At 48.9% G+C, this 26927-nt stretch overlaps 1 protein-coding gene across 2 annotated transcripts in view; it reads left to right on the top strand.

The window, feature by feature from the left end:
- ITCH (itchy E3 ubiquitin protein ligase) overlaps positions 1–26927 on the top strand; it is a 981537-nt gene that overhangs the window by 646462 nt on the left and 308148 nt on the right. For both annotated transcript variants that reach the window (XM_078652175.1, XM_078652176.1), the window contains exon 17: positions 9396–9555. In XM_078652175.1, coding sequence (XP_078508301.1) covers positions 9396–9555 — 160 coding nt within the window. The remainder of the gene's footprint in view (positions 1–9395; positions 9556–26927) is intronic.

The following is a 26927-nucleotide window of genomic DNA, read 5'->3' as shown; positions in this document are numbered from 1 at the left end:
TTCGGGTCTTATCAGTGCTTTGGAAAACTAGATACATGGGTGACCGATGAAACATTTTAGAAAGCAATAAAAATGGCTGAGGGAGGAGTTCAAGTTGATACAAGCAATTTGGTCAAGGGGGTAAGTAGAAAGTTCAGGAAGGGGGGTTTTCGTCACAATGTCTTTTTAACGGAGTCCGTCTTCTTTTGTTGGCGCTGTTGAGCACCGGCGGTGGAGCTATAGGTCCAGCTCGGATTCATCCTTACACGTTGCAGGGTGCGATCAGTCCTCTGCTGTTAGATCACAGTCCTGTTTCTTAACTCATTGTCTTAGGGGTGCCTCATGCTGGGCACCTGCGTGTCTTTCTTTTTCCGTGGTAAAACCTCATTCCATAGTCAAAAGTTTATGCGAAAAGGGTGATGTTGTTGAATAATCAAGGGAAGAGAGGGCAGAGTGGGATCAGATCTTTGAGCACATCAAGGGACCAAAAGGAGCAAAGGATAATCGAGCAGGCAGGCCCATCGGTCTGGCTCAAAAAGGACGGGGACTTCAGGCACGAGTGGGGCAGCAAATCGAGGGCTTCAAGGCAGCCCTTTATTCCTTAATCTGCCGAGTTTGAGAGTGGTGCCTCGTCCCGCGTCTCGTTGCTCGGTGGCTCCACCTTTGGTCGCGGTCACACGTGCTTCACGATCTGTGGCCAGGCTGTGCGTCACGTCCAGCTCCTCTCCTCCGGTGATTGTATCTTTGAATGGGTAAAAACAAGTTTTAGAAAGACTGGCAGGAGAAGACATTTATACATCTCAATTCCGTCCCCAATCCTATATAGGTGGGGGATAAGTTCATCGGTCACAGTCAGAAGTCATTATTTATGGAGTATGTAGGAGGGCATTACCATTGAATTCATAAAACCTGTTTGGCGTTCATTCGTGACGTATGTGGAGAGAAATTGGACCTTTATACACAGTGCATTATATCAAAACTCAAAATCGAGTCTTTATGTAGAGACTCGTCCTTCCCTTTAACCCAAGTATCGACAATCTTGCATTTCCCTCCGGGGTCGGCTAACTCTTGTAAGCAGGGGCGTTATTGTCATGAAGAAGGGGGAGGGGGCAGATGTTAAACATGCTTTTCTTGGGGAGCGACCGTTAATCAAGGTCATCAATTACGCTTCGAGGGTAGCTGACATGAAGCTGGGGTTGATAGGGGGAAACGGGGACGCTTTGGACAGGGAGCTGGGGTCGATCGGGAGAAGTGGGGTACTCTGGAAATCCGCACTTAAGTGCGGAGGGGTGAAGTGATCGGTGCATTGGGAATTGCATTTCTAGCGAACTGGAAAACAGAAGGCCATTGACGTTATAGTCCCCCTATAAAAGGCCAGATTAGGGGACATCCGTCGTCTTACCTGTCCTTTCCTTCATTACCAACTCGGGTTCTATCGTCTTGCAGAAAGGAGAGGTAGTAATATGGCAAATCACAATCGTTTTAGTTCCTGTCAATTTTGCCGAACACTTTTGTGTTCGAGGAGACCCAATTAAGTTTTGCGCCGGGGGGGCACAACGTCACCATACAAGGAAAGAGGGAACAGGGGGCTTTGGGAGAGAGGGAGAGAAAAAGAGTGAGAGAGAGAGAGAGAGAGAGAGAGAGAGAGAGAGCGCACTCTTAATGGTCCATTCGGTACACGTATGACATGGAGAGAGAAAGAGAGATAGAGAGAGAGAGAGAGAGAGAGACGTGTACGATAATGGGTCATTCAGTGCGCGCACAACACAGAACAACAGGGGTTAAGTAATACGAAAACACAGGTAGAGGGATGACGTAGATCCATACATTACGTACATACATACTCAGGTGAGGGAGACAGTACATGTATTATATACAAAAAAATCCAAGACAAGACATATAAGTTATTGGCCATAATGATCTCTTCCTGTATGCTGCGTATCTTTAGCATCCTAAGTTCTTTTTACCCCTTTCTTTCCTTTTATTGTCGGCTGCCTTTACTGGTCTTTGCTGTTTTACACACTTACGCCTTTGGCAATTGGTCATGAACTAACCTGGTTGGGCTAATGCTCACGGTGGTATTTTCGAGTCATTTTAGTAAATGTGTTTCCAGGCTGAGACAATAGTTGGTGTCAGTTGGGAGAACAATAGGGCAGCTCTGAGTTTCCAGTCCATGAGGGTGTGGAAAGGACGCAGTAATTTCTATACACTGATAACATTCCTAGTCCTCCAAGCGGAGTGTACTAGAGTTTTAAACTTCACCTCAGAATATTCTTTAAATCTTTCCCTATTTAGTTAAGTGTGAAGTGCTTAATCATGTGTGCACATTATTTTTGGTTGTATTATTCGGGGTGCGTGGGTACCATAATCGAACGCCTTTTTCCCGTCTCTTCGTCCGTTAGATCACCATTTTCCTTTTCGTATTTTTAATCGATGTTCCAAAGTGACCTGCAGAAAGAGGGAAAAAGAAGGGGGGCGGGGGCAGCATTTAAAAACACATCAGCGCGCATAAACCCGAAAAGGCTTTTACTTACTACGTACTCGGTCTATCTCCACGGAACGCAGTTCTTGCCAACTCGGCATTTAAGCCCAGATGGACCTTTTAGTGTGGGAGAGATGTTTATCGGAAGCCGGTGGATAGCATAGGTCACCCAAGTGTGGTATTACAGACCGTATGTAGGGAGGCCAAGTGGCATTCCTTCGGGGCGACTTAGGGGCATTTTAGCACAATTTTCCTGATACGGGTAGTATATAAAGTATAGGCTGAATTCCAGCGTCTTTTTAGCGGTTGCTTTGGGCTGTACAAAAATGTGCAAAGTACATACAACAAAAACCTGGACCATTCATATTTGCATTATTTCTGCGTATTATACTTTTTAACCCTTAACTAATCGAGCTGAGCCATTTCACCTGTAATTCAGTTATATCGGAAACAGTGGTCATTTATTCGAAACGTACCAATTTACACGTGACAACTACGTATGTTTTTTCCAAAAAATCTTTAATAAGAATGCCGGTGCACAAATACGGGTCTACAACCCCGTGGGCCGGCCACGGAGCAGGCTGGAACTGTAGATGTGGGGATACCTTTATTAGTGAAAAAAAACCTAATGGAGTGTTAAAATTCGAACTTGCAATAATCATGAGGCGCCAAAACTTAACAACAATTCATTGTCCGAATGTTCAATCGATACCCATCTCATGTCAATTCATTGTCCTTCATTGTTCGAACACATAATCAGTACCCATCCTATATCGATCCATATGTTTAAAAACTACATACATATCCCATGACACCAAGGCTGAGCAATCGGAGTACAACAAGGAGTTGAAAGTTTCATTTGTACCGGCGCCATTTTGGGTGCGGCCAGGCAGATCCAGGCATAGTCTAAATTTCCACTAACTCGTGGTTGGCCCAGAGCCTCTTTTTGTCAGTCCAAAAGGTTCCGTTAAAGGGCAACAGAAAGGATCGGCAGTATGAACCATCAGTCAAAAAGGGGGAGGGAAGCAACATTTTTCTACCGGGTCATACTGCGTTTTCATCGGAACTGATCCGAACTGTAGTCTGCAGGATTTTAGTCATTCAAATTGAGGCTGGCGTCAGCATGGGAGCGCCGACGTCCCGCGGCTACATTTTCATCGTTCCGCGGGCAGTTATGGCAGTCATTCCCCATCGGGGGTATCTGCGGGAGTCGGGGACTCCCGCGGCTCCTCTAGAATCTTCAAGGTCGAGGAGAACTTTTATGATGGTGGAATCAACAAGCAACCGGGCCATTCCTTCATGCTGGGCCCGCTCTTGCAAGGTCGACCGCCATTTTGAGAGTTCGGCAGCTACCGGCAATCGCAGGGTCAAATGAGCAGACGGGCTCCAACCTGCCGGGCGAGGCGTCGCAGCATCGCCACAGTGGATGAACCCTTTGCCGGGTGCGAGGAGCGTTGGGGGTGCAGCTGGGGAGCCTTCACCTGGGGAGGTGGGAGAGGCTCGTTCGCGCCGCCTCTCCCTCCCGGTGCACCCCACGGCGTCTCGCTTGACATTTGTTATGGCCGGACCAGGTGATGAGGACGAGGGGGGGGGTCGGAGGCATGTGCAAGACATCCCCCCCCCCCAGTGTTGTCGCAGCCATTATTGAAGAAGTGGCGCCTAGTACGTTTCGGGCCGGGCCTCCGGTTGATGGCGGCCGGACGCTCTTCGCCACGGCCCCAGGAACGGGTCCCTTGGTTCATCCGGGGGGGGTCAGGCCTTGGCGTGTGGCGCCGCCTTCGGGCTATTCGCGTAGTGGTCCTTCCACCCCACCGCCCTCGACGGTTTTTGTAGACTTTAAAACGCCCAAAAACTACTAGAAAGTAGCCCAAAGTAGCCCAACATTGCTACTTTGGGGAAGGAAGGACTGGAACGGCGTCAGGCAGACGGCGAAATGCATTGTGGGTTTCGTTTGCCGTTGCAGCCGTTTGTCATGTAAATAGTTGCTTAAATGTTCTTTTTGTTTGTTAAAAATAAAACGTTTTCACCTGTTACTTCGCTATAGTGTTTGTATATTTTCTATTATTCGCCTAAGGTTTGTCGTTAATTGGGCGGGGTGGGTGGTGAAGCCAAGCTGTCTCGAAGTCATAGCGTTAAGTTCGGCTTTCCTCACCAGTTTCATATTTCCTGAGGGGTTGTTCCCTATGTTTCCATTTCAGCGAGGTCGAAAAGAGATCTCATCAGTGGCCTACTGATTTCACTCTATTCCTTTTCTTTTCCCTAACGATATTTATATATATATTTTTCTCTTTTATTTGCTAGCACGATACAGCGGCTAATCCACATTTTTATATTTGTCCTTTTGTATTAGGGGTACCCTCCTGGTCGAGCCAGATGACCTACCTCCAATAAATGGTCCGGGTGGAACTGGTTTACCAATCAGTGGGGAGTGGATAGGCATGACAGATTACAACGGGGGACAAAGGTCCGCATTACCTACCCTTCCTTACTTGCAAAGACTAGACAGAACATTTCTATTCCACGTTATTTGCAAACAGAGAATACCTCCAAAAAGAACAATTCCAAACAGTCAATGTTCGGACAACCAATCAATCAATGAGGAACGAAATAGGCACGACGGGTTACAATGGGGGCAAAAGCCTGCGTTACCTACCCTTCACTATCTGCAAAGGGAGAGAGAATATTCCTATTCTTCCCCGTTTTTCAGGCAGAGAAGATCCTTAAGAGAACCAACTTCGAACAATTCAATGCTCGATCAAACAATCAATCAATGGGGAGAAAGATAGGTATGACGGATTACAATGGGGACAAAAGTCTGCATTACCTACCCTTCACTATCTGCAAAGGGAGACAGAATATTCCTATTCTTCCCCGTTTGCAGACAGCGAATGTCTCAAAGAGCAACAGAGCAACCAATCAATCAGTGGGGAGAAAAATAGGCATGACGGATTACAACGGGGGACAAAAGTCCGCATTACCTACCCTTCACTATTTGCAAAGAGAGAGGAACGTTCCTATTCGTCGTTGTTTGCAAACAGAGAATGTCTCCAAGAGAACCAATACTTCAAGTAGCAACCGAGGCTAAATGAACCAATCAATGAACAATACCAGTATCTAAATACCGTTTCCAATATCAACAATCAATCAGATGGATAAAGCCATCCTACCAATCAGACGTAAAGACGTCCTACTTAACCTTACCTGGACCTGATCATGTGGGCAATTCTTCGTCTTCCTTTCTCCAGCGCCTCTTTTCTCTATGTTTTTATCGCAGCATTTTTGTGGGATTCCAGTCAGGACAGTAGGTCACTTGAGAGAGGTCCGTTCAGAATCGGTGAAGTTCATTCAATCGGCAGCCGGACGAGGGCCCTCTCAAGGCAGGTATACTCCAATCATTTAGATGTTCACCCCATCGTCTGGACCTCTCTTACCGGACCTTATGTCGCTGATGGGCCCCGCGTTTGGGCGCCAATTGAGGAAAAGTCAGCCCATAACACACCAGATGCCCAGGCTGCTGGCGCAGGACGCCTCTTAGTTTCCATCTTGAACAATTACCAAATAAAGAGACGGGCGCTGGAAGCAGGAATACAAGAATAGAGTTTTATTGCTCATGAGGAGAGCCTGTCATTTCGGACACTCGCAGAGTGTCTTCAGTAGGTGCTCTAACAAGTTCTCTGAGGCTTCGTCTTTTATACATATGTTTATGGCACACAAATATTCCTTATTACAATAAGACGCTTCAAAGTAGGGGAAAGGCATGCTTGGAATCCAAGCTTCAGGCCTATTCCCATATCAGTCGCTCAGATGTCATCCTTCCCTCCTAAATGTAACAAGAGATTGTGATCTCTCAGCTGGACATTCCTACAGGACACGAGGGCAGGAGGGGATGATCAGGTCAAAGGTTGGTCAGGTGGTAAGGACGGACACTTCGGTTGGTGTATCACGGGTTTTGTTATGCTGGGCAGAGAAAAGGGGGATGTATATCCACGAGGCTTGGTCTTAGGACTTGGGACCGGGTCGATAGGTCAAGTGCAGCCGGGGGGGGGGGGGGTTTGTCAGCTGAGGGGAAGGGTGTTCTTTGGGAGGAAATGGGGGGTGTGGGTCAAGCAGGAGTGCTACTTTTAGAGCAGGGTCACGCAGAGGGAGAGGGTCTTGTGGTCGATGCATGAGCAGTGCGCGCGGGGAGGGGTGTTGGGGGTTTAGCAAACGGTCAGAGAGGCCACGGTGCCTAAAATAGCTGTCGTGTACATGTGTGCATGGGTCTTATGCTGGTGGGATAACAGTCAGTGTTTCGTAATTATTTGTTCTGCTTACAACAAGGGGTACAGTGAACACAAATGAACGCCGCTTATGTACACATACATTGCTAATTTCAACACAGTTAGAAATCCTGAAGCCAATAAAAGTGTTCAGTGCACAGCTAAATGTGTGCACAGGTAACAGTTTCAGATGTCCGCGGGCCCCCGTCACCCCTTATTTTTCCCAGTTTAGCAGAATCAGTAACATTAAGTTGTGTGCCAGTAATCCTTTTTTTTTTTTTTTTTTTTTTTATAAGAACCTTTATTGTTATAGCACGGAGATACAAACATGGGCCTACAACCAGTCCGGCCGGCCGCTATTCAAATCGATTTAAAAAGTAATGCAGTATAAAAACATACAGCGGTCCGGAGTTCAAAAGCTGAGTAGCATCCAGGATATATCATATAATCAAAGTACCATGCGATAATAAGGATCTGAGACAGTTCATTTTGTAATAACGACAAATAAAATGAAAATCAATGTCGCATAATCACACACACCCCAAATACAGCTAACTAAAGCAAAAGATTTTACGCCAGCGATGTACATAAATGGAAGAGACGGGGGAGGGGGTATACGAGTCAGGATAGATGCAATAAACACTAAGCAATCATGGCGAACTAGCCCCACCCCTCAAGGCGAAACACAATATGGGAGACATGGAAGACGACGACATCGAAAAAGGAAAAGGGCAAAGGGCCATAGAAACAAAGATAGAACAAAATAACAAACCCATCCCCCAACCCTCAACCCTGCACCCCTGCAAAAGGCTACGGCCTACCCCCCCAGCAGCGTGCCTGTCGCCCTAAATAAGAGACCCGAAATACAGAGAAGAAAAGGAGAAAAAGAAGAGAAAAAATACAGGAGAAGGGCCCTCGATCCGGTCATCCGGCCCCTCCCACCTCCGCGTGCAAAAATCGTATAAACAGTAATGGTAAAAGAAATACAGGTAGCAGCAATCACGTATAACGCAATCAATGACATCCCCGCTAAGCGCCCCTCAAATCACCATCAACCAGCCATGAGTCCCTCCATGTTCCAATCGAATTCACCCCTGGCCTCGTTTGTCAATAGTACCAACGTTGAACCATCCCGCATACGGGATACAAAGTAGCACAAAGGGTCCGAGTACACCGGGAAGATCAGGCAGTGCCGCCGCTCCATAGGACCCCAGCCACCGAGATTTTGCCGATGATGCATGGCGGAAGTCTGATTGGAACAATGTCAACACCGCCAACAGTCTCGAGTCCGAACACAGTCCCGCCAGACACGGAAAGGGAAACACACGATGCGGGAAGCGTCAAAACCCCGACGGGGCCGCCCAAGCCGTGTATCGATGCTGTTCCTCCACTTGCCGATCAGAGAAAGGCCCCGGTGAGACAATCACATGCCCCACAGGTGTATCCACAGTAAGCTCATGAACCAAATCTATCCACGTCACTAAGAATGTAGACTCATCCGGGGAATACGTCGAAGAAGCAGAGGCAGACACATCGGCGCCTCCTTGAGAGCGATCCGTGCCGTTACAAGATGGCGGGACAACAATGGCGGCCATCCTTTGTCCCAAATCTCGGGCCTCCCGGATCAGGGCTGTCTGCAGGGTTGTTAGTGCAGTCAGTATATGTTTGGGCGTGGGCGGTTTCTCACATAGCCAGACCCCGGGATTCTCTTGTGCACCGGTTTCTCTGCCCAGGTGAGGGGTGCACGGGAAGATATCATCCGCCATTTCAGCCGTCACATTCTCTTCCCCCACCACCGCACCTCAGGAGCGGGTCCGACCCCCGGGATCAGCAGGATTCACAGCGGGATCTCAATAGTCCGGGCAGGCAGCAGAAAGGAGAGTCACCGAAAGGCTAAACAAGCTCCTTGCTGCCCGGGAGTCACCCACCGGTTCCCAGGGAGGGCTGTTAACATAACCGGGTAGCACACCGAAGGGGAACTGGGCATCATGGACTCTCTCCGTCCCAGCTATTTCTCACCTCCCGCAGGGCAACCCACTATTGGGAGTGGGTTGGTATCACCTCTTCCAGCTCGCAGATCTCAGGTTCTCTCGGACCGGCTTCCCACCGCAACCAGAGGCCGCTGGTGTTGCAATCACGGCCCGACACTCCCCTCACTCGAGATCCCGGCCTCAGCACCTCGAAGGCCGCCAACGAGACGGAGACAGTTCTTCGGGTCTATTGCGCGGTGGAGCCTCAAAAGCAGATGGTAAGTGAATGCTTCCCTTCCCTTCACCTACTTAAATTAGCAAATACTGCTCAGGTTTATCGCCAGGATATATGTGCGGGGCGGGAGGGCTCACGGAGCCAAGCGGTTATACAGCCATCCCGATCGCCATCTTGGCTCCTCCGTGCCAGTAATACTTAATTGTACATTAGGATACTAACTTGATTTGGTGTTAGCCACATTTAAAACATGCCAACATTATTATTTTCACATACAGTTTTGCATGCAACTCAGAACAACGTTGAGCTGTTAGATTAGCAATGGTGATTTTTTTCAGATCCCCAATTGCATCTTTCCCTGTAGGCTACCTACTCCTTCATGAGATGAGCTTGGGTATCATTTTCACATTCAAACTAGCCATCACCTGCTTTCATTGCTATTACTGTCAAACTTTTTCTTTTGATTTCAGAGAATGGTTCTTTCTTTTGTCACATGAAGTGCTGAACCCAATGTACTGCCTATTTGAATATGCAGGAAAGGACAACTATTGCCTACAGATCAACCCTGCGTCTTACATCAACCCTGACCACCTGAAATATTTCCGCTTCATTGGCCGGTTTATAGCGATGGTGAGTTCTAATAGTAAATCTAAACACCTGTTCCTCTCAAATCTTTTGCCAAGCGTTTTGTGGTTAGCGTGATCAGGCTCCTAATTTTTCCAAATTTTGGTCCCATCTGTCTTTAGTGATTCTCTTTCTGAATAAGCGTTCTGGTTGTTAAAATTTTGTTAATGTGATATGCAGTTGAATTATTTAATCTGATCATATATCCAAAAATGTAACTGTCATAATCTATGGGTTAAGTTTTTCCAAAATGTAAATGATACTCACCTTTAAAATATACGGGTAGAAATGTTGCACCATATAAAAGTCATGGGTTGGGTGCTATTGGTGAGGCTGGTGGCTGGCACCATGGGCAAATGGAGAGGGTTGTCACTGTTAGCCACTGCAGGTATTTTTTATTAAAATACCCTTAAAAGATATTCTGCGTTAAATGATTTATATGGTTTCAAAGTATATAAAGTATTAGGAAAAGGAAAGTTTTGGTAAATAGGAATGGTCTTTTAAAAAGGTAAACGAGTTAAGAAACCAAAAAACTGACCATGTCTTATATTAACAAACCAATTTCAGATGAGCATGTGTATCTTCCCTTGCAGATTTTTCTGGTATTCCAGCTGTCCTTGAAGAACAGTAAATGTGATGGGAGGGAATCCTTGATTTAATCAAAACCACTCATTTCTATAGCACTGCTTCTTCCGTTTTAGTTTTGATCTCTTTGCCATGAGAGGGGGGAGAAACCATGTAAATCACTCTTGGCCCAACCCCAACTCCTAGAATATGTTTCACTCACAATAGGAACACAAGCTTCTGTCACTTATAGTGACTCATTGAGAAATAAAGAATGTGATGGGTGGTATACTTGCATTAATCAGAACCACTGGCGTACCTTTCCTTAGGGTAGCATTCCAATCTGTAATTTCTTTGCTCTCTGTCACCTTACTTATATAAGCAGACCTCCTTGCTAAGAAACTAGGTAAGGCTGAAACCTATCTGGGTTTGCTTGTGTTCCCATATATGCAGCTTAGCAGGTTGACGGATCTGGCCATTTTGGTGTGTTGCGAAGACTGCTTTGCACAGGAATATTACTCTTATTCTGTAATGACACATAGAAAACAAACAATCCAGTGGAAAGGTGTTGGGTCTACATGCCAGTGGTTTAGATTAATTCAAAATTTACCTTGTTTTTCGCAAGCAAAACAATTACCTCCTTCTGCGTTGATGCATAGATTATTTTCAATTTCTTTCAAGCTACTTTATAACTGCACACACAAGAACACAAATGCATTCATCCAAAAGAGTCTCTCTAATGGTTCAACTTCCTGTACTTCTGAGCCTCACAAAATCTTCTGCAGTGGTGTGCAAAGAGTATTTTTTGGGATTGTTTTGAAGCCTTGTTTCTGTATGACCATGAATCTGGTGATGCTTGACTACAGTATAAATGTAAAAAAAAAAGTACTTCTGGAAAACTAATACATCTGCAGGAGAAGAAAAAACCCTGCCCCTGCCAATGAAGAGTGCTGATCAGTGTTGAAGGGGTGCAGGTGTGTGTTTGTGAGCGCATGCAGGATTTTAATCGGAATGGAAAAGAAGGGGGAGGCAACCATTTACAACTGTGTGATTAATTGTTTAGGAGGGCAGGCCAGTAGCCAATCTGTTGTGTTAAAACAAAGTATATTTCTCAAGGTTTGTTACAGTTGGAATATGGTTAGTTACATACTAGGGACGGATGTAGATATGAAAGGTTCTGTGTGTGTACACAGTAGTCTTTCATACCTGTTCATTGTAACAGGTAACTTGGACTCTGTTTCCATTAAATGTTTGGTCTCTGCTGAGAAGGTAAACCAGTGGCAGCACTTTCTCCAATATTGGATCCTTCATAGATTCACATACTTGAATCATCCCGTCGTCGTAATGGGAGTCCCACAGTATACTTATAAAAGCAATAGTTAATACTACTATAGGCTACAATGCAATGAACAGTCACTGTAATAGCCTAACTACTTTCTTTTGCAAAAAAAGAACCAACCTTAAGTAGCAACCAATCAGGCGACAGCACCCTGTAGAACACTCCCAAGAGAGGCTAGGTTTCTCAGATTTTCTACCACACGTTGTGTGACAGGGAGTCTGCCTGAGCTCTGCTCAGTTTCTTCTTCAATTTACCAGATATCTTCTTAAAATGTCGGATTCTTCACGGAAAGGTCTCTTCAGGTCGTGTGGAACATGATATAAGAAGAGACTGTATTCTGAGGACCCCCATAAGAACTGTATCTGCTGTCTCTACCCCCCTGCATAAAGTAAAGGACTCCAAGATTTGTAGAACCTTCTCAACCAAAACCCTTAAAGATAGAGAGGGTAGGTTGTTAATTTGGCTTCAGAGACTGAAAAATATGTCTGATGTCATCTCTGAGGATGAGAAGAGCTCTACATCACAGGCCTCTCAGGAAACATCAAAAAGGAGAGAGAGATTCCATAAATCTTCTGACGGTTCTAAATAAAGAAAAGGCTTCCAAAAAGTCTAGTCAGGAAGCTGCAGGTCCCTCACAAAAAGGAAAGCATTAATTTCCTACTGAGGAGAAAAGCCATCTGACATCTAAGTATGAAAAAACATCTTCAGAACCATCCATGAAGATTACAATCTCTAAAAAGCCTATATCGTCGACAACACTATTTTCTGGGTCTCCGTCAATACAAAAACCACCATTGGAACATGTATCTCCTGCATTTTCGTAGAAGATCTCCTCGTCGAAAATTGCTTCGTCGACGACAGATACAGCTGCGCTGTCAACTGCGGCTCAGCTGACGACTTTTCCTGCAACGACCAAGGTACCAGCTCCGCTGACGACTTCTTTGTCGATGATGACTTCACAGATGACGACGACAACTTCCTTGTCAACATCGACATCCTTGTCGATGATGATTGTTCTGCCGACGACCACCTCTTCTTCGTCTACGACCTCGTCGACGACTACCGTTTCTGCATCATCGATGATAACGTGTCCTCTTCAACCACACAGATGCCGTCGACGAAGCCGATGACGCTGTTTCCTACGCCTGGCCATAAATGTATCCTACGCCTGGCCATAAATGACCTTCGAATTCGCAACAACTGTCTTGATACCCGTCGACGACACCGCCGACCAGTCATTTTTTTCTGAGTCTTTCAGTGGTTTCTCCTATCCCACTTACAACATTTTTGGAGGAATCCAATGATGGAATGTTTGATCCTGCTCACAGTCCCTCTCAGCTTCACGTCAGGTATCAGGACAATGATGAGGACGACTATGAAAGTTGCTATCAACAGGAATTTCATGCTCCACATGCAAAAAAGAAATACATAGAGCCTGTTGGTGAGCCATGGTCCACCTTCCTGTGATATTAGTACAAGAACTGCAAGACATGCTGCATGACTATCGTACTTGTTGGGGGGGCGTGGCCTGACGCCGATGTAGAAGGAAGCGAGCTTTGGAGCTCCTCTGTTGCCTCCCTCCACTGTAATTGATCCTGCTATATTAAGGGGGCCCCTAAATGGGAACATCTAGTGCACTGGTGGGAGCTTCCTCGACAGCGTAGGTGGCTGGATTGCGGAACAAGGAACGATTCTTTGTCCCGCACTGGCCGTGGCGACCTAAGATGGCGGCCGTGAACTAGCAGAGTGATCGCCGCGAACTACAACGCCCTGGGTATTATGGACCGCACCTGAGGAGCGGCGGAGGTCCTGAGCCTGCCCATGGGGCACAGGCTGGTGGCAGATCTGGCTTGAGAGCGGATTACGGGGAGGGAGAAGAGCCGTGACCTGGCGCTACATCCTGACCCCAAAATGGCAGCTCTGAATTAGAGAGGAGGAGCGGGCTGGCTTTGAGCGCGGTAGGAGAGTCCTGAGTCCTAGGGGGGGTGAAACGACCCCGGTGCCATCGTCGATGTGCAATGTTAGACTACTGTGGGTTACCAGCAGGTTTTCCCTGCCTGCTTTCACCCGGCGTGACACGAGACAAAACAGAAGCTTTGACCAGAGGTGAACACTCCAGCCTCATGAACCACAGATCGGAGGCCGCGTGAAGCCTGGAACTCACCTGAGGGACCACCAAGCGGTGAGGCCGAGGGGCAGTGAGAGTTGCCGCTTGGAAGTTGATGCCTGACTTCAAGATGGCGGAGCGGGAGACCCTGGCTGTGCTGAGGTGGGGCTGTTCACTGCAGGGCTGATTCCTCTGCAAAGAACATAATTCCAACTGCCCTAGAGTGCTACACATAATGGCCTATACTATAGGAAGCTACTATATAGCTCAGGAATCGGAGCGGACTGGGAGGACCCAATAGTTGGGATTACCGGGGACTGGGTGTACAGGAGATCTGCGGCCTGCCGGAGAGAGGAGCACATGCGGGACTAGGGGCTCGACCGGACTGTCCTAAACCCGCAGAGGAAACGCAGTGAGACCGGGTGGGGCAGACGGCGGACTGCAGCACTGTGACCCTGCGCTCAGGAACACCCTGCGCTGTCCTGAGCAGTGCCAGAGGACCTATATATACAGGTCTGCAATAAGGAAGACCACATGGGCATTTAGTAGGCGTTACATGGCCCACAACCCGTCGCCAGCAGAGCCTGAAGTTTGGAACTTAGAGGGAAAATGGTGCCCCGACTGAGATGAGGTGCGGATCACGACACTATTCTTCTGAACCTGGAGGCACTGGAGGGAAGGCCTATCTGGTGATGGGTGTGTGGTGTATATCCCCTAGAGCACGTGAGTACTACGCTGACTGGGCTGGTCATAGCACGCACCTCCAAAGCGAATGTGAGACACTGGGCCCGGACCCTGCTGACGAGGGGCATTACAGTGCTAACTCTACTTTGCTGCCAGTTTGTTAGACCTCTGTTTGGGGCTGGACCCATGCTCCAGACTAGTTTACCCCCATACTCCTGAGACCCTTGAGGTGCCTACCAAGAGCCCCTACAGATTGGCAGTGCCTGCCCCATACACTGGGTACGTCTTTGTCGACCATTAAATGGGGGAAACCAACTGAAAAGGCTCACGAGGACTGGAGGCCTGACGACATTGCAATCACTGGTGTGTGTCCACATCACACTGACCCTGGGAATTTGGGACTCGCGGAAATTACTCAAGCAGTTCATCACTCGCCAACGAATTGCATGATGGGACGGGTGTCCAGGAAAAAGGGGTATGAGGTGCTGTGGATGGACAAACCGGAGCAGCACACTGACGACGATGAAAGTGCGTCTGGAGGACGTGGGGGGAGACCACCCGGAGACCCCACCCTGGTCGACATCATGCAGGCCATTACCTCCTCGCGGGAGGCGAAGATGGACGCCATTAGGACGGATATCACCCTATTGAAAGACGAACACCGCAAACTTAAAGAGAGAGTGGTGACCAATGAGACTGCAATGAAGAACGTGCCGGACTCTGTCGCCACCCTACAAGATACCCTGAAAGAAGAGGTAAACCGGGTCAAAGTGCTAGAAATGAGGGCTGAGGACAGCGAGGGGCGCTCAAGAAGGAATAACCTCCGCATTGTAGGTGTCCCGGAACGAGAAGAGGGAGCTGATGCGGTCCAGTACCTGGAAAATTGGCTGAAAATGGAGGTGGCCCTGGAGGGTCTCTCCCCCTTCTATGACTGGAACGTGCCCACAGCATCCCGGCTAGACCACCTAAACTTGGTGCTCCACCCCGCCCACTGGTGGTGAGACTACTACATTATCGGGATCGAGACTTCATCTTACAAAGAGCCCGTGAGAAACAGAATCTACAGACCGGGAACAGCAGGGTGATGATTTTCCCGGGCTACGCTAGGGAAGCGCAGCGACATCTCCCCTACGCCATGCTGTTCCCAGCCCGCCTTAGGGTAACATCAGAGGCGGAAACGCACTTCTTTCTCACCCCGTAGGATGCTTGGGACTGGCTGGGAACCAGATGCGGCAACGAAACATGCTCTTCACATCCAAACTCACCCAGATGTCAGTTGTCCTCCACTCCGCCGTCACAGAGGGCCCTCTCTCCTGCTGGTCAGCGACCAGAACGAGACAGGGCAGTCCAAGCAGTGGCAGCCATTAGCCATGGAGATGTTAGCCACAGGTGGTATGGAGAGAGGATGGTAGGATGACCAATATTGGCTCTTGGCCCTAGAGACTCAACTGGTGTGCTGCGGGAGGGCATGTGTGTATCATGGGGGCCTACTGAGAGATCTAGATACAGGGGAGGGGGGTCGGGGGGTTCTGAGGCCAACTGAAGCAGAGCACGCTCCACCACCTTTTATGATTTCTTGTTTGAATGACTGTTTGGATGGGCACCTGTTCTTGTGCGCCTGTCCTTGGGAGTGGGAGTTGGGTAGAGTTTACAGTTGGGGGCAAATGGTCTGGGGTCAGGCATGTCGCTGTGGGAGAATCATACTGCCTGAATCTAGAGATTGTATTAGGACTACCTCCGTAGGCCTCAAAATTATGACCTGGAATGTTAAGGGGATGCACACTATGGGCCGACGGCACAAAATACATGCTCATCTGACAAGAAGAGGGGTGCAAATTGCATTGCAACAAGAAACCCACCTAATATAGACAGAAGGGGCAGCGCTACAGTGCCGCTGGAGGGGGCAGGTATTTCATACTACGTACTCTGCTTTTGCAAGAGGGACCCTAATATAGGTGCAGGCGGGGGTCCCCTTTCAATGTGCTCGGCAGATAATAGAACCTGAGGGCCGATTCGTGGTGGTATCGGGACACCTTGATGGCCAAGATATTACTATAAGAAGTATTTACGCTACTAATGTCGATAAGCCTGCTTTCTTTACACAGCTCTCTCACACATTGGCGCCGGTTCTGACTGGATCCGTGCTCTTGGGGGGGGGTGATTTCAATTGCATCACTGAGGTTGCTCTAGACCGATCCCATCCACCACTCCCCGACGCTCCCACACATAGAATAGCAGAAGCCCGACGAGACTGGCAACAGCATTGAGGGCTGACAGACACTTGGAGGGCCCATCATCCCGGGCACCGGAACTACTCTTATTTCTCGGCTCTACATGAGCTACATTTGATATTTATTTATTTGATATTTATTGGTTTTTTGTAAAGCGCTTCTTTCGCTCCGGAGGGAGCATCTTGGCGCTAGGCCCACAGCAGATCTACTTGGATAGCATGGATCAGATAGCTGCGAGAACTGAGGAGTCAGATTGAGAGTAAATCCATGTCTTCAGGTATTTCCTGAAAAGGCTTTCTGAGGGGGCATGCCTAAGATTAGGGGGGAGGCGATTCCATGCCCTAACAGCAAGGAATGAAAAGGTCTTTCCACCCTTTGTTTTTAATTTGATTCGGGGTTCAGAGATGAAATTAGCGCCTGATGACCTCAAGCAGCGAGTTGGAGTATAACGCTGAAAGCGCTTGATTAGGTAAGCTGGACCCGTACACTTGTTAGCTTTGAAGACGGTGACTAAAAGCTTAAACAAGATTCTCTTGTGGAGGGGCAGCCAATGGAGTGCGTTAAGGGCTGCAGTGGCCGAAGACCTACGGGGGAGTTTCAGGACGAGCCTGGCCGCTGCGTGTTGAACAGTTTGTAATTTTTTTAGTGAGGACTTCTTAATGCCTGCTAGGAGGCCATTACAATAATCCAGCCGGGAAAGGATGAGCGCAACCGCGACTGATTTCCTGGCTGAAATGGGCAAAAAATTAAAGAATTTCTTTAGTTGCCTGATTAAGCTGAAGCAGCGCCCTGCGGTGATACGCACATGTTCATCGAAGCTGAGGGAAGCATCGAATTGAACTCCCAGATTGCGGGCTGACACAACCGCGCTAGGTGGTGCTTCGGAGTTATGAGGCCACCACTCTTTAGGGGAAAAGAGTGTACCTTTACCGAGGGGTATTATTTCGGTTTTGGCGCTGTTACATTTCAGATGATTCAGGTTGAGCCAGGAGAAGACTTCTGACAGGCAGTTTTGGAATCTGATGGCAGCGTCAGGGATTCTTTTGTCAATAGTGACGACGAGTTGAGTGTCGTCAGCATAGGATGTCACTAGAATCCCATGTGACTCAATCAACGTAAGGAGGGGGGCCATGTATACATTAAAAAAGAGAGGGCTCAAGACGGAACCCTGAGGCACACCTGAGGTAATAGGGCGTTCGCCGGAAAGATAAGGGCCTAAGGAAACCGTTTGAGAGCGGTTGGACAGAAATGAAATTATCCAAGCAAGCGCGGAGCCCGAGACACCAATCTCACGCATCCTATTGATAAGAATAGCATGAGAGATGGTGTCGAAGGCCGCGGTTAGGTCGAGCAAGATGAGGACAGCCTGCCTGCCCTCATCTTGCAGGAACTTGATGGTGTCAGACAACTCAATCAGAGCGGTTTCTGTGGAATGGCCGGGGCGGAAGCCGGATTGCTGTGGGTGCAAGATATGTAAATTTTCCACAAAGTGTTTTAGTTCCTCATGGACTAATTGCTCGGTAATTTTGCCTAGTACTGGGAGAAGGGAAATTGGGCGCATATTAGTCAGATCGGTGGGGGGTTTATTTTGCTTTTTCATAAGGGGCTTGACTATGGCCTTCTTCCAGTCAGAGGGAACAACACCGGAGTGGAGAGATTGATTCACAATGGCATTAATTAGAGGATTAACAGCCTCGATGAGGTGGTGAAGGATGACTGGGGGGCAAGAGTCCGTGGGGGCACCTGATTTACAAGCCAAAATGGCTTTTTGCATTCGCTGTAGGGAGACTGGTGTGAATTGACTAAGTAGGGGCGTGGTTGAGTCGGGTTCTTGGGTTGGAGTGGGAGGGGAGGGGAAGTCCTTATGGATATTCTGAATTTTCTCCTCGAAGAAGTCGGCGATTTGGTCGCAGAGAATTTGTGAGGGGGGAATTTCACGTGCCAAAGCCTTGGGATGAGTGAAGGATTTTACGATGTTGAAAATCGTTTGCTGTTTCTGATTGGCTGAATCTATTTCTTGAGTAAAAAATACAGTTTTTGCCCTTTTTATATCGGAAAGGTATTGTTTTCTCTGAAGGATGTATAGGATTCTGGCAGTAGGGTCATAGGTCTTTCTCCATTTTCTCTCCATAAGCCTACACTTAAGATGGCAGTCAGTGAGGGCCGGAGTATACCAGGGAGCGCTAGGCTTCTTCTTACCACGAGCTGGTTTTTGAGTGGCAGATATTGAATTAGCAGAGACCATTCTGTCAATCCACTGATGAAAATTTATGGAGTCTACTGTTGCATCACCCATTATGGGCGGGGGAGGGACAGTCGGTAGGGGGTTGAGTTTGATGCACTCAGCTACCTTTTTCCAATTAACTGGAAAGGGGGTATGGGAGTGTTTAGTGGGGGGAGGAGGCAGAGTTTTGGATTGGATGGAGAAAGGGATGAGACAGTGATCTGTCCATATTTGTGGTAGGGGGGGGGAGACTTCTAAAAAGGCTAAGTTTGTGCAAATGCCGTCCAGGGTGTGCCCGGCACAATGAGTGGGAAGGGAAACTAATTGGGAGAGACCAAAAATCTCGAGGGAATGGTGGAAATTAAGAGAGTGTGAATCAGAACAAGACTCCAAATGAAGATTGAAATCCCCTAGGAGGGTGAAGGAGGGATAGTGGGTAAGGAGGGCTGCCAAAGTTTCATCAAGGGAGTCCAAAAATGAAGTGGCATTTCCGGGGGGGCGATAGACAAGTCCTCCAGAGAAGGCAGAGGAGGAACTAATTTGGATAACAAATCCCAGGGACTCGCAATCCTTGAAGGCGGCCAGATCAAGTGTATGGCACTTGAATGTTTTCTTTATAATGATGGCCAGCCCGCCTCCCCGACCAATGGGTCTGTCCTGCCTGATGATGGTGAAATCAGGAGGAAGGGCGGTTACAAGATCAGGGTTGGAGGCATCATGCAGCCAGGATTCGGTAATGAATAGGGCATCAAGATCGGCTGATACGATAAGGTCGTGGATATCTTGTGCGTGACATGCTAAGGATCTGGCGTTAATGAGGCCACTATTGAAAAAGGTAGTCTTAAGGCAAGTTTGGGAAGGAAGGGAAACATTAGGGCTGGCGGAACAAGAGGATGACCAACCACATGATTGACAGAAGAAGGGGCCCCTAAGGTCGTCTGAGAAGGCGAAAACATGACAGGAAGGACTAAATGAAGTAGAACGCATGGAAAGCAATACAGGCGAGTCGTACCTGAGGACAGGGAGTGCAAGAGCAGCATGGCCCGCGCTCGGCGCGATCCTAGCGCGGACGGGCGCAGACGGGCTTGGCTTAGGCGCGGCTTCGGCGCGCAACCGGCGCGCCCGCTGCGCCAGCCCGCTGCGCCGTCTGGCTAGTCTGCACATAATATGGGGAGAGAAGGGGGCGGGAGTATGGCGCGACTAGAGCGCTCTCCCTGCTTCCCTCAAGATGGCGCCCGCCGTCGTCTAGAATCGGCGAGGCGGCAGTGCCGAAAAAAGGCTTGTAGAGTGTGTCAGCGGTGTCAGAGTGCCTAGTAAGTTTTTCCCCTTAACTCTGATGAGCCCCCCAAGTATAACACAACAGTAAAATCAATTCACATATAAAAAAGCAGAGAGCACAATATTTGCAAGCAGTTGCTGTAACAATTTTAAAATAACTAGAGTTCAACTCCCGGCTTCCGCCTCAGGAGGACTCGCTGTAAGTGGGCAGACGCTCGCAATCAGCGTCTACAAATGCGTGCCGGAAGGGGGCGTGGCCTCGGTGAGGGGGCGTGGCCTCGGCGCTCGATTTTAAAAGCACAATTTTAAAAGCAGAGAGCACAATATTTGCAAGCAGTTGCTGTAACAATTTTAAAATAACTAGAGTTCAACTCCCGGCTTCCGCCTCAGGAGGACTCGCTGTAAGTGGGCAGACGCTCGCAATCAGCGTCTACAAATGCGTGCCGGAAGGGGGTGTGGCCTCGGTGAGGGGGCGTGGCCTCGGTGCTCGATTTTAAAAGCACAATTTTAAAAGCAGAGAGCACAATATTTGCAAGCAGTTGCTGTAACAATTTTAAAATAACTAGAGTTCAACTCCCGGCTTCCGCCTCAGGAGGACTCGCTGTAAGTGGGCAGACGCTCGCAATCAGCGTCTACAAATGCGTGCCGGAAGGGGGCGTGGCCTCGGTGAGGGGGCGTGGCCTCGGTGAGGGGGCGTGGCCTCGGCGCTCGATTTTAAAAGCACAATTTTAAAAGCAGAGAGCACAATATTTGCAAGCAGTTGCTGTAACAATTTTAAAATAACTAGAGTTCAACTCCCGGCTTCCGCCTCAGGAGGACTCGCTGTAAGTGGGCATGTTCGATTGGACTCTATCCTCTGTTCCCCGGATGTACATGTAGGGATTACACAGAGTGAGTTTCTAGCCTGGTTGGTCTCTGATCATAATCCCCTTCTAGTATCCCTGAATTGGGTGCGAGTTAGGCCTGCAATCCCTAGTTGGCGTCTCCGACCTTGGACATTGGAAGACCAGGTCTTTAGAACCACAATAGGCACTGCTATAGAGAAGTATTTCCAGAATAACACTAACACGACCACCAGCCTACACAATGAATGGGATGCTTTCAAATAGTAATAAGGTGCTGTTGTATTGGGGAAGCGGTTGGGGTACGTAGGACCCTGCTAAACGATATACAGAGAGCGGAAAAGCAGCTCAGAGATGTGGAAAGATATAGACCCGAAAGAGGGGACAGACAGGTGGATCTTATGGCAGCCAGGGATGAACTGGCGACCCAAGTGGAACGCTTGAGATGTTTTGACTACAGGGCATACGTGGCTCGAGCACATGCTGAGAGGGACAAATCTGGGGCGCTGCTGGCTTGGCTCGGCAATTCAGCGCGCAGGGGACACCAATATTAGAACTGCGAGGCGGAGATGGAACAACTTATTACGGGCGGCAAGCTATTAATACACAGTTCCTGGAATATTATACTACCTTGTATCAAAGTCAATTAGATACACGGGTATTAGAGAAGGAGGGGTTCTTGGGTATAGAACTCCCCCAAATCGAGGCAGAGGATGCAGGGATCTTGGGTCGGGATATAGAGCTGGGCGAGATCAGGGGGCCATAAACCACATGGCCAGAAACAAAACCCTGGCACGGATGGGCTTCCAATAGAGTTTTATGCTACATATGTGGATATCTTAGCTCCCCGCCTACTAGCCCTCTACAATAGATCAAAACAAGATGGCTGTTTACCTCACTCAACCAGGGAAGCGGTAATCATACCACTCCTCAAACCGGAAAAACCAGCATGGAATCGCACCGCCTACCACCCCCTCGCTATGCTTAACCTAGATTACAAGATATTAAGTCGCATATTAGCCAGTTGTTTGATGACCCATATGACAGCACTTGTGCATGTAGACCAGGCAGGGTTTATCCCTTCCCGGAATACGGCCATGAATATACGCCAACTGTGTCAACTACTGGACAACCGAACGCGCGAAGGGGATGAGGCGTGCATCCTGTCGATTGACATCGAGAAGGCTTGGTCCTATCTATTTAGGGTCCTGCGCGCTTTCGGACTGGGCGAGGGATTTGTGACCTGGACGGCAATATTGTACAACCAATCGACTGCCAGGGTGCGCAGGGGGGGGAATAATTTCAAATGCCTGCACTGTGGGCAGGGGTACGAGGCAGGGATGCCAGCTGTCTCCCCTCCTGTTCGCACTGGCAGTAGGACCGCTGGCTGTCCATGCAAGATCAGGGCGCTACTACAGGGGCCTAGACAGGATGGGTCAGTTATACTTCATTCCCCTATATGTAGACGACCTCCTAATGTTCCTCGCCAATGCTAGATGAGTTACAGGGCGCCCCGAGAACTGCTGGCCAAATTGGGGCGAGTAGCGGGTCTCAAAGTCAACTGGAATAAGACGTGCCTTTACCCTGCTCAGAGTCGTAGAGGCGAACTACTACTTTGGCTCACTACAACTATGGATGCTGCGAAAATACTTCGCCCAACTGAACACCATGATTACGGGATTTTTATGGGGCTCTGGGAGGCGCAGAGTAGCGCTCGCCACCATGATGAGACCTAGGCGGGAGGGGGGATTCACAGTCCCTGATTTTGAGGCCTATTACCATGCAGCCCAATTCCATTGGTTCACAAAGTGGATGGCGAGGAGACTACATACTGGAGAAGCCCATGGGGGCATGGACCCGGACCTGCAACAGCTTTCTCGCGTACTCCTCCGGCTCCCCTTAAGTGAAAGAGAGGGAGTTGTGGGTGATGCGACAATGCTGGAATCAGGCCAACAGACAAGCCAAAGTGGAACCCCCGTATGCACCTGAGATCCCGCTGCGAGTTTGTGAGGCATTGCCACATGGGGGAGATTGGTAGAGATTGGGAAGAAGTGGGGATCTCCACTATTGGAGACCTCTACGAGGACAGCACCCTAATACCCTTCCAGGACCTTTTAGAACGATACGAACATGACTTCCTGTTGCATGCTGCATTGACGGCAGCCATCCGTAGGCACTGGAAGAAGGGAATGGTGGAACCGCCCTCCCATGCCAGTATGTGGTATCAGTAGCTGGGACGATCAAAGCGGTTACTTGCCTGTATATGCGAATTACCCAAGAGATCAGGTGCCCCTGAGAGAGCCTGTGTGTCAAATGGGAAGCGGACCTTGGGATCCCCATAGAAGAGAAGCTGTGGGAGGCGCTGATGGAACGAGCGTGGAAATGCTCTAGAAACGCGAGATTTCAACGAATCCAGTTTTATGTCTTCCACAGACCGTATCTCACTACACACAAAATTAACACATTTTTTGGGTCCCGAATTGCCTTTCGCGTTGTAAGCTAGAAAACGCCACAATCTTACACTTGCTCTGGGAGTGTCCATCATTAGACGGATTCTGGAGTGAGGTAACGACTAAACTATGTGAAATAACGGATAGAGATAGCAATCTGACTCCGGGTTTTTGTCTACTACACTGGTTCCCTCATACTGCCCGTAATAAAGTTTCCAGCAAATTCATAGATTTGGGGTTAGTCCTAGCTAAACGAGAAATTACCAGCCATTGGAAGGCGACCACTGCACCTAACACCTCATGATGGCTGCGAGAATTCATAAAATGGGCTGACTGTGAAGGGATTTTTTTGATTACAAATTGCCCAGAGAACCAATAATGAAAAATTTTTGGACTTGGCTAGAGCATGGGTGGTGATGGTGGACTTACTCAAGAGCCCGACTGATGACACCAAACAGCCCCCTGAGTGAGGAGACTTGTACATATGGATTGAAGCATTGCCCTTCCTGAGCGGGTGACTTAGGTGATAGTAGGCTGATACTACATGGTGCCTTCCCCCTATGCGGCTATCTACTTTCTTGAACTACAATGCCAGATGCCCTACAAGATTAAATAACACTCACCACTGAGAGATGGATGATGGAGCGACATGTCTGACGGGGGGAGGGGGGAGGGTAGAGTTAGAAGGGGGGAGGGCTGGTGTGAGAAGTTGGCCTGATATGCAGTGCTCACTATTCTAGTGAACACTATGTATCAGTCCAAACAACCCTTATTGATGTTTGGTTGTAAGTCAACCTGATAGACCAGCTATCCTAGTAGCATGGACACGTGCAGTCTTTAGGCTAAACTCTAGAGGGCGTGTTAAGCCAGCTGTTTTACCATCACATATACCCCTTGAACACCAAGTGAAAGGACACCACACAAGTTGTTATGAAAATAAACGTAAATTTATTTATAACAAGACTACCCTGGCTCTTTATGAGACAGGGAGCTAAGCACACAACAAAACTCTTAAAGAAATACTTAAAGTCGCACAATTTACACAAATGCCAGAGGGGCACGAAAAACCATATACTATACAAGTGGAATGCGAAATACTAGCAGGTAAGTAACTATTCTCATAGGCTTTAGAACCGCTAGGACTGGACTACTGAACCTTTAGATTACAAGCAGGAGGCCTAGGGACGTCGTGTGCAGAGTGGGAACTCTCACGCGTAAGGCGGGAAAAAGTCTATGGAGGCTAGTAAAAGCAAAGTTAGTGTTTTCGGGCGAACCCGACTAGGTAGGTCAAAAACGAAAGTGGATCTAGACACTTAGAGAGTTGGTCTACGCTGGAGCACCGGAGTACTCGGTTTACCTAGCCCAGGGGCTGCGGCTGCATAGGGTTCAAATGTCGTCGGGTTTCTTCGTTGATGAACCAGGAGCCCGAAGAAAGAAGTTGCTGGCAGGCGACCAGTGAAGAAGTTCTTGGGGATCCAAGCCTGGATCGGGAAGAGGAAGACCTGTAAGAAGAGGGGACCAAGTTCTGAATCACTAGCCAGTGATTTAGGTGGGCACCAGAGTGGCACCGGGCGAAGTCACCTCGACCAGGTGAGTGGGCGCTGCTGGGCTCTGCAGTCTCTCGGACCAGGAGGCGTTGTCGGCGACCAGGATGGAGGTGCGAGCTGTCCCACGAAGATATCTGCTGTCGACGTCGCTGGACCCAGGATTGGGGCAACAAGTCTTGGCAAATGCAAGCCCACGCGGTGGACTTAAAATAGCGTCTGGAGTGGACCAGGAGGGTCCAGGGTGCTCCTCTGTTGGAGGGGAGCAAGGGCCAGTCTGGAGCAACCAGACCAGCGGTGTTTGTCGTCGAAGTTCGTCGTCAGAGGGCCACTAGCCAACGGGCAAGCGACCTGGACAACGCGGTGAGCAGCAAAGAGCAGAAGGGCCCCACGCAGATCTCGTGGATGCAGGGGAGCTGAACTTCGGTGCTGGAGCTGCTCAGGGTTGGGGCTTCTCTTACCCCAAAGCACTCGGTCGAGGGTCACTCGGGAGTCGTGCTGGTCAAGCGTCGTGCAGTCTTGGAAGATGGCCGGTGCCTCGAGGTCTCGTCACACCCACGAATCACAGCTGGGCTGATGATGCAGGTAGAGGTCAGTGGTGCCAGGGAAGCCGGTTCTCGTCGAGCTGGGCAGTCTTGATCCGGCGAGGAGACTTACAGCAGACCGCGATGCTTGGTTGGTGCCTGCTGCTGCAGGGTGACTACTCCTTAGTCACAAGGGAGAAATCTTAGGAAGAAGTCTTGAGTTCCTTTCTTGGAAAGTAGTTTCAGGATTCAAAGATGATCTGATTTGGAAGGGGGCCTGCTCCTACCTTTATCCTGCAAAAGGGGGCTGGCACGCGACTAAGTCCTGCCCTATGGGTGGGACTAGGAGGGGGGTGGTTACACCCCTCTCCTTTGGCGGGCTTTCCCCAGATCAGGGGCTGGAGTGCCCCTGGAACTGGTTCAAGCCGGCCTGTGCACAGTGAGCACCGGGGTGCCACTTGCAGTCACCTTCCTCTAAAGCCCTGCCTACCTAGGATACACAAAATCCTGTCTGGGACGGTGCTGGCACCGCCCCTGGCAGGAAACCCTTTGTCCTTGCCTCCTGTGCTGGGAGGACTCCCAGCAGCAGGAGGGCAGACTTGTGTCTCGGTGGCAGCATCTATCTTGTGGAGCTGAGGCTATGTCTGACTTTAACCGGGGTTACAGGTTACATACATGTCGTGTCCCTCTAGAAGGGTGGAATGCTAACCCCGTCGCCAGAATTGGCGAGGGGTTAGTATTCCAATTCGTATGACACCTTACTCGACATGCTTTGATAAAGCGATACCAGAGTTGGCATATAACCGCGAGGATTATAATGCACTTAAGAGTATATGGTATGCGTTATCATGGAACAGCTATTAGGACTTGGTTCCGCAAGCTGCAAACGGGCTCAGCTCATGCCAGAGCACCATCTCACATTATTCCAAGCACTCTGCCTTCAGGATTGATAAGGCCTGCCATAGGAGTGACTGATAGGAATATATGTGTCCATTTTAGGGTTAGATATAGGAATACTATATCTAAAGCAAAGCGTGATTACACCACCTTGCCCCAGCTGTCGTGCAGCCAGTTGTGTCAGATTTGGATGGCCAGCCAGGGGTGGCATAATACATGCTGCAGCCCCTGGTAGGCCCTGGGTACACCTATGCCCTGGGTACCTAAGGTACACTGTACAGGGACTGATAAGGTGACTCAGTATCCAATTAGATATGTACCTATGGTACATGGAATCCATTTTACAGAGAGAGCAGTATGCCTGGGGTCCTGAATAGCAGGGCCCCAGGTCAACTAAGTCAGAAAACCAGCAAAACACCAGGCAAAAAAATTGGGGCAACCATAGTCAGGGATCTACCTTCCTACAGCGGGGAGGGGGTATTTTGTTATTTCATTGACTGTTGGGATAGATATGAGTGAGGACTAGCACAGATGCTTATGAAATTGATTTCCAAGATAGAGATATAGATCACAATTCTCCTAGGACTGTTCTTAAGATGGATGTACACAGGAGCACTTTATGAAACGGAGACATCAGATGAGACGATTTTTAAAGGAATGTATAATCGGTAACGGCAATGTCGCTACTTAATTC

This window comes from Lissotriton helveticus, chromosome 7 (assembly GCF_964261635.1).
Source record: "Lissotriton helveticus chromosome 7, aLisHel1.1, whole genome shotgun sequence".
Taxonomy (NCBI): domain Eukaryota; kingdom Metazoa; phylum Chordata; class Amphibia; order Caudata; family Salamandridae; genus Lissotriton; species Lissotriton helveticus.
The sequence above is the reverse complement of the archived record's forward strand: the minus strand, read 5'-3'. Positions and strand labels throughout refer to the sequence as shown.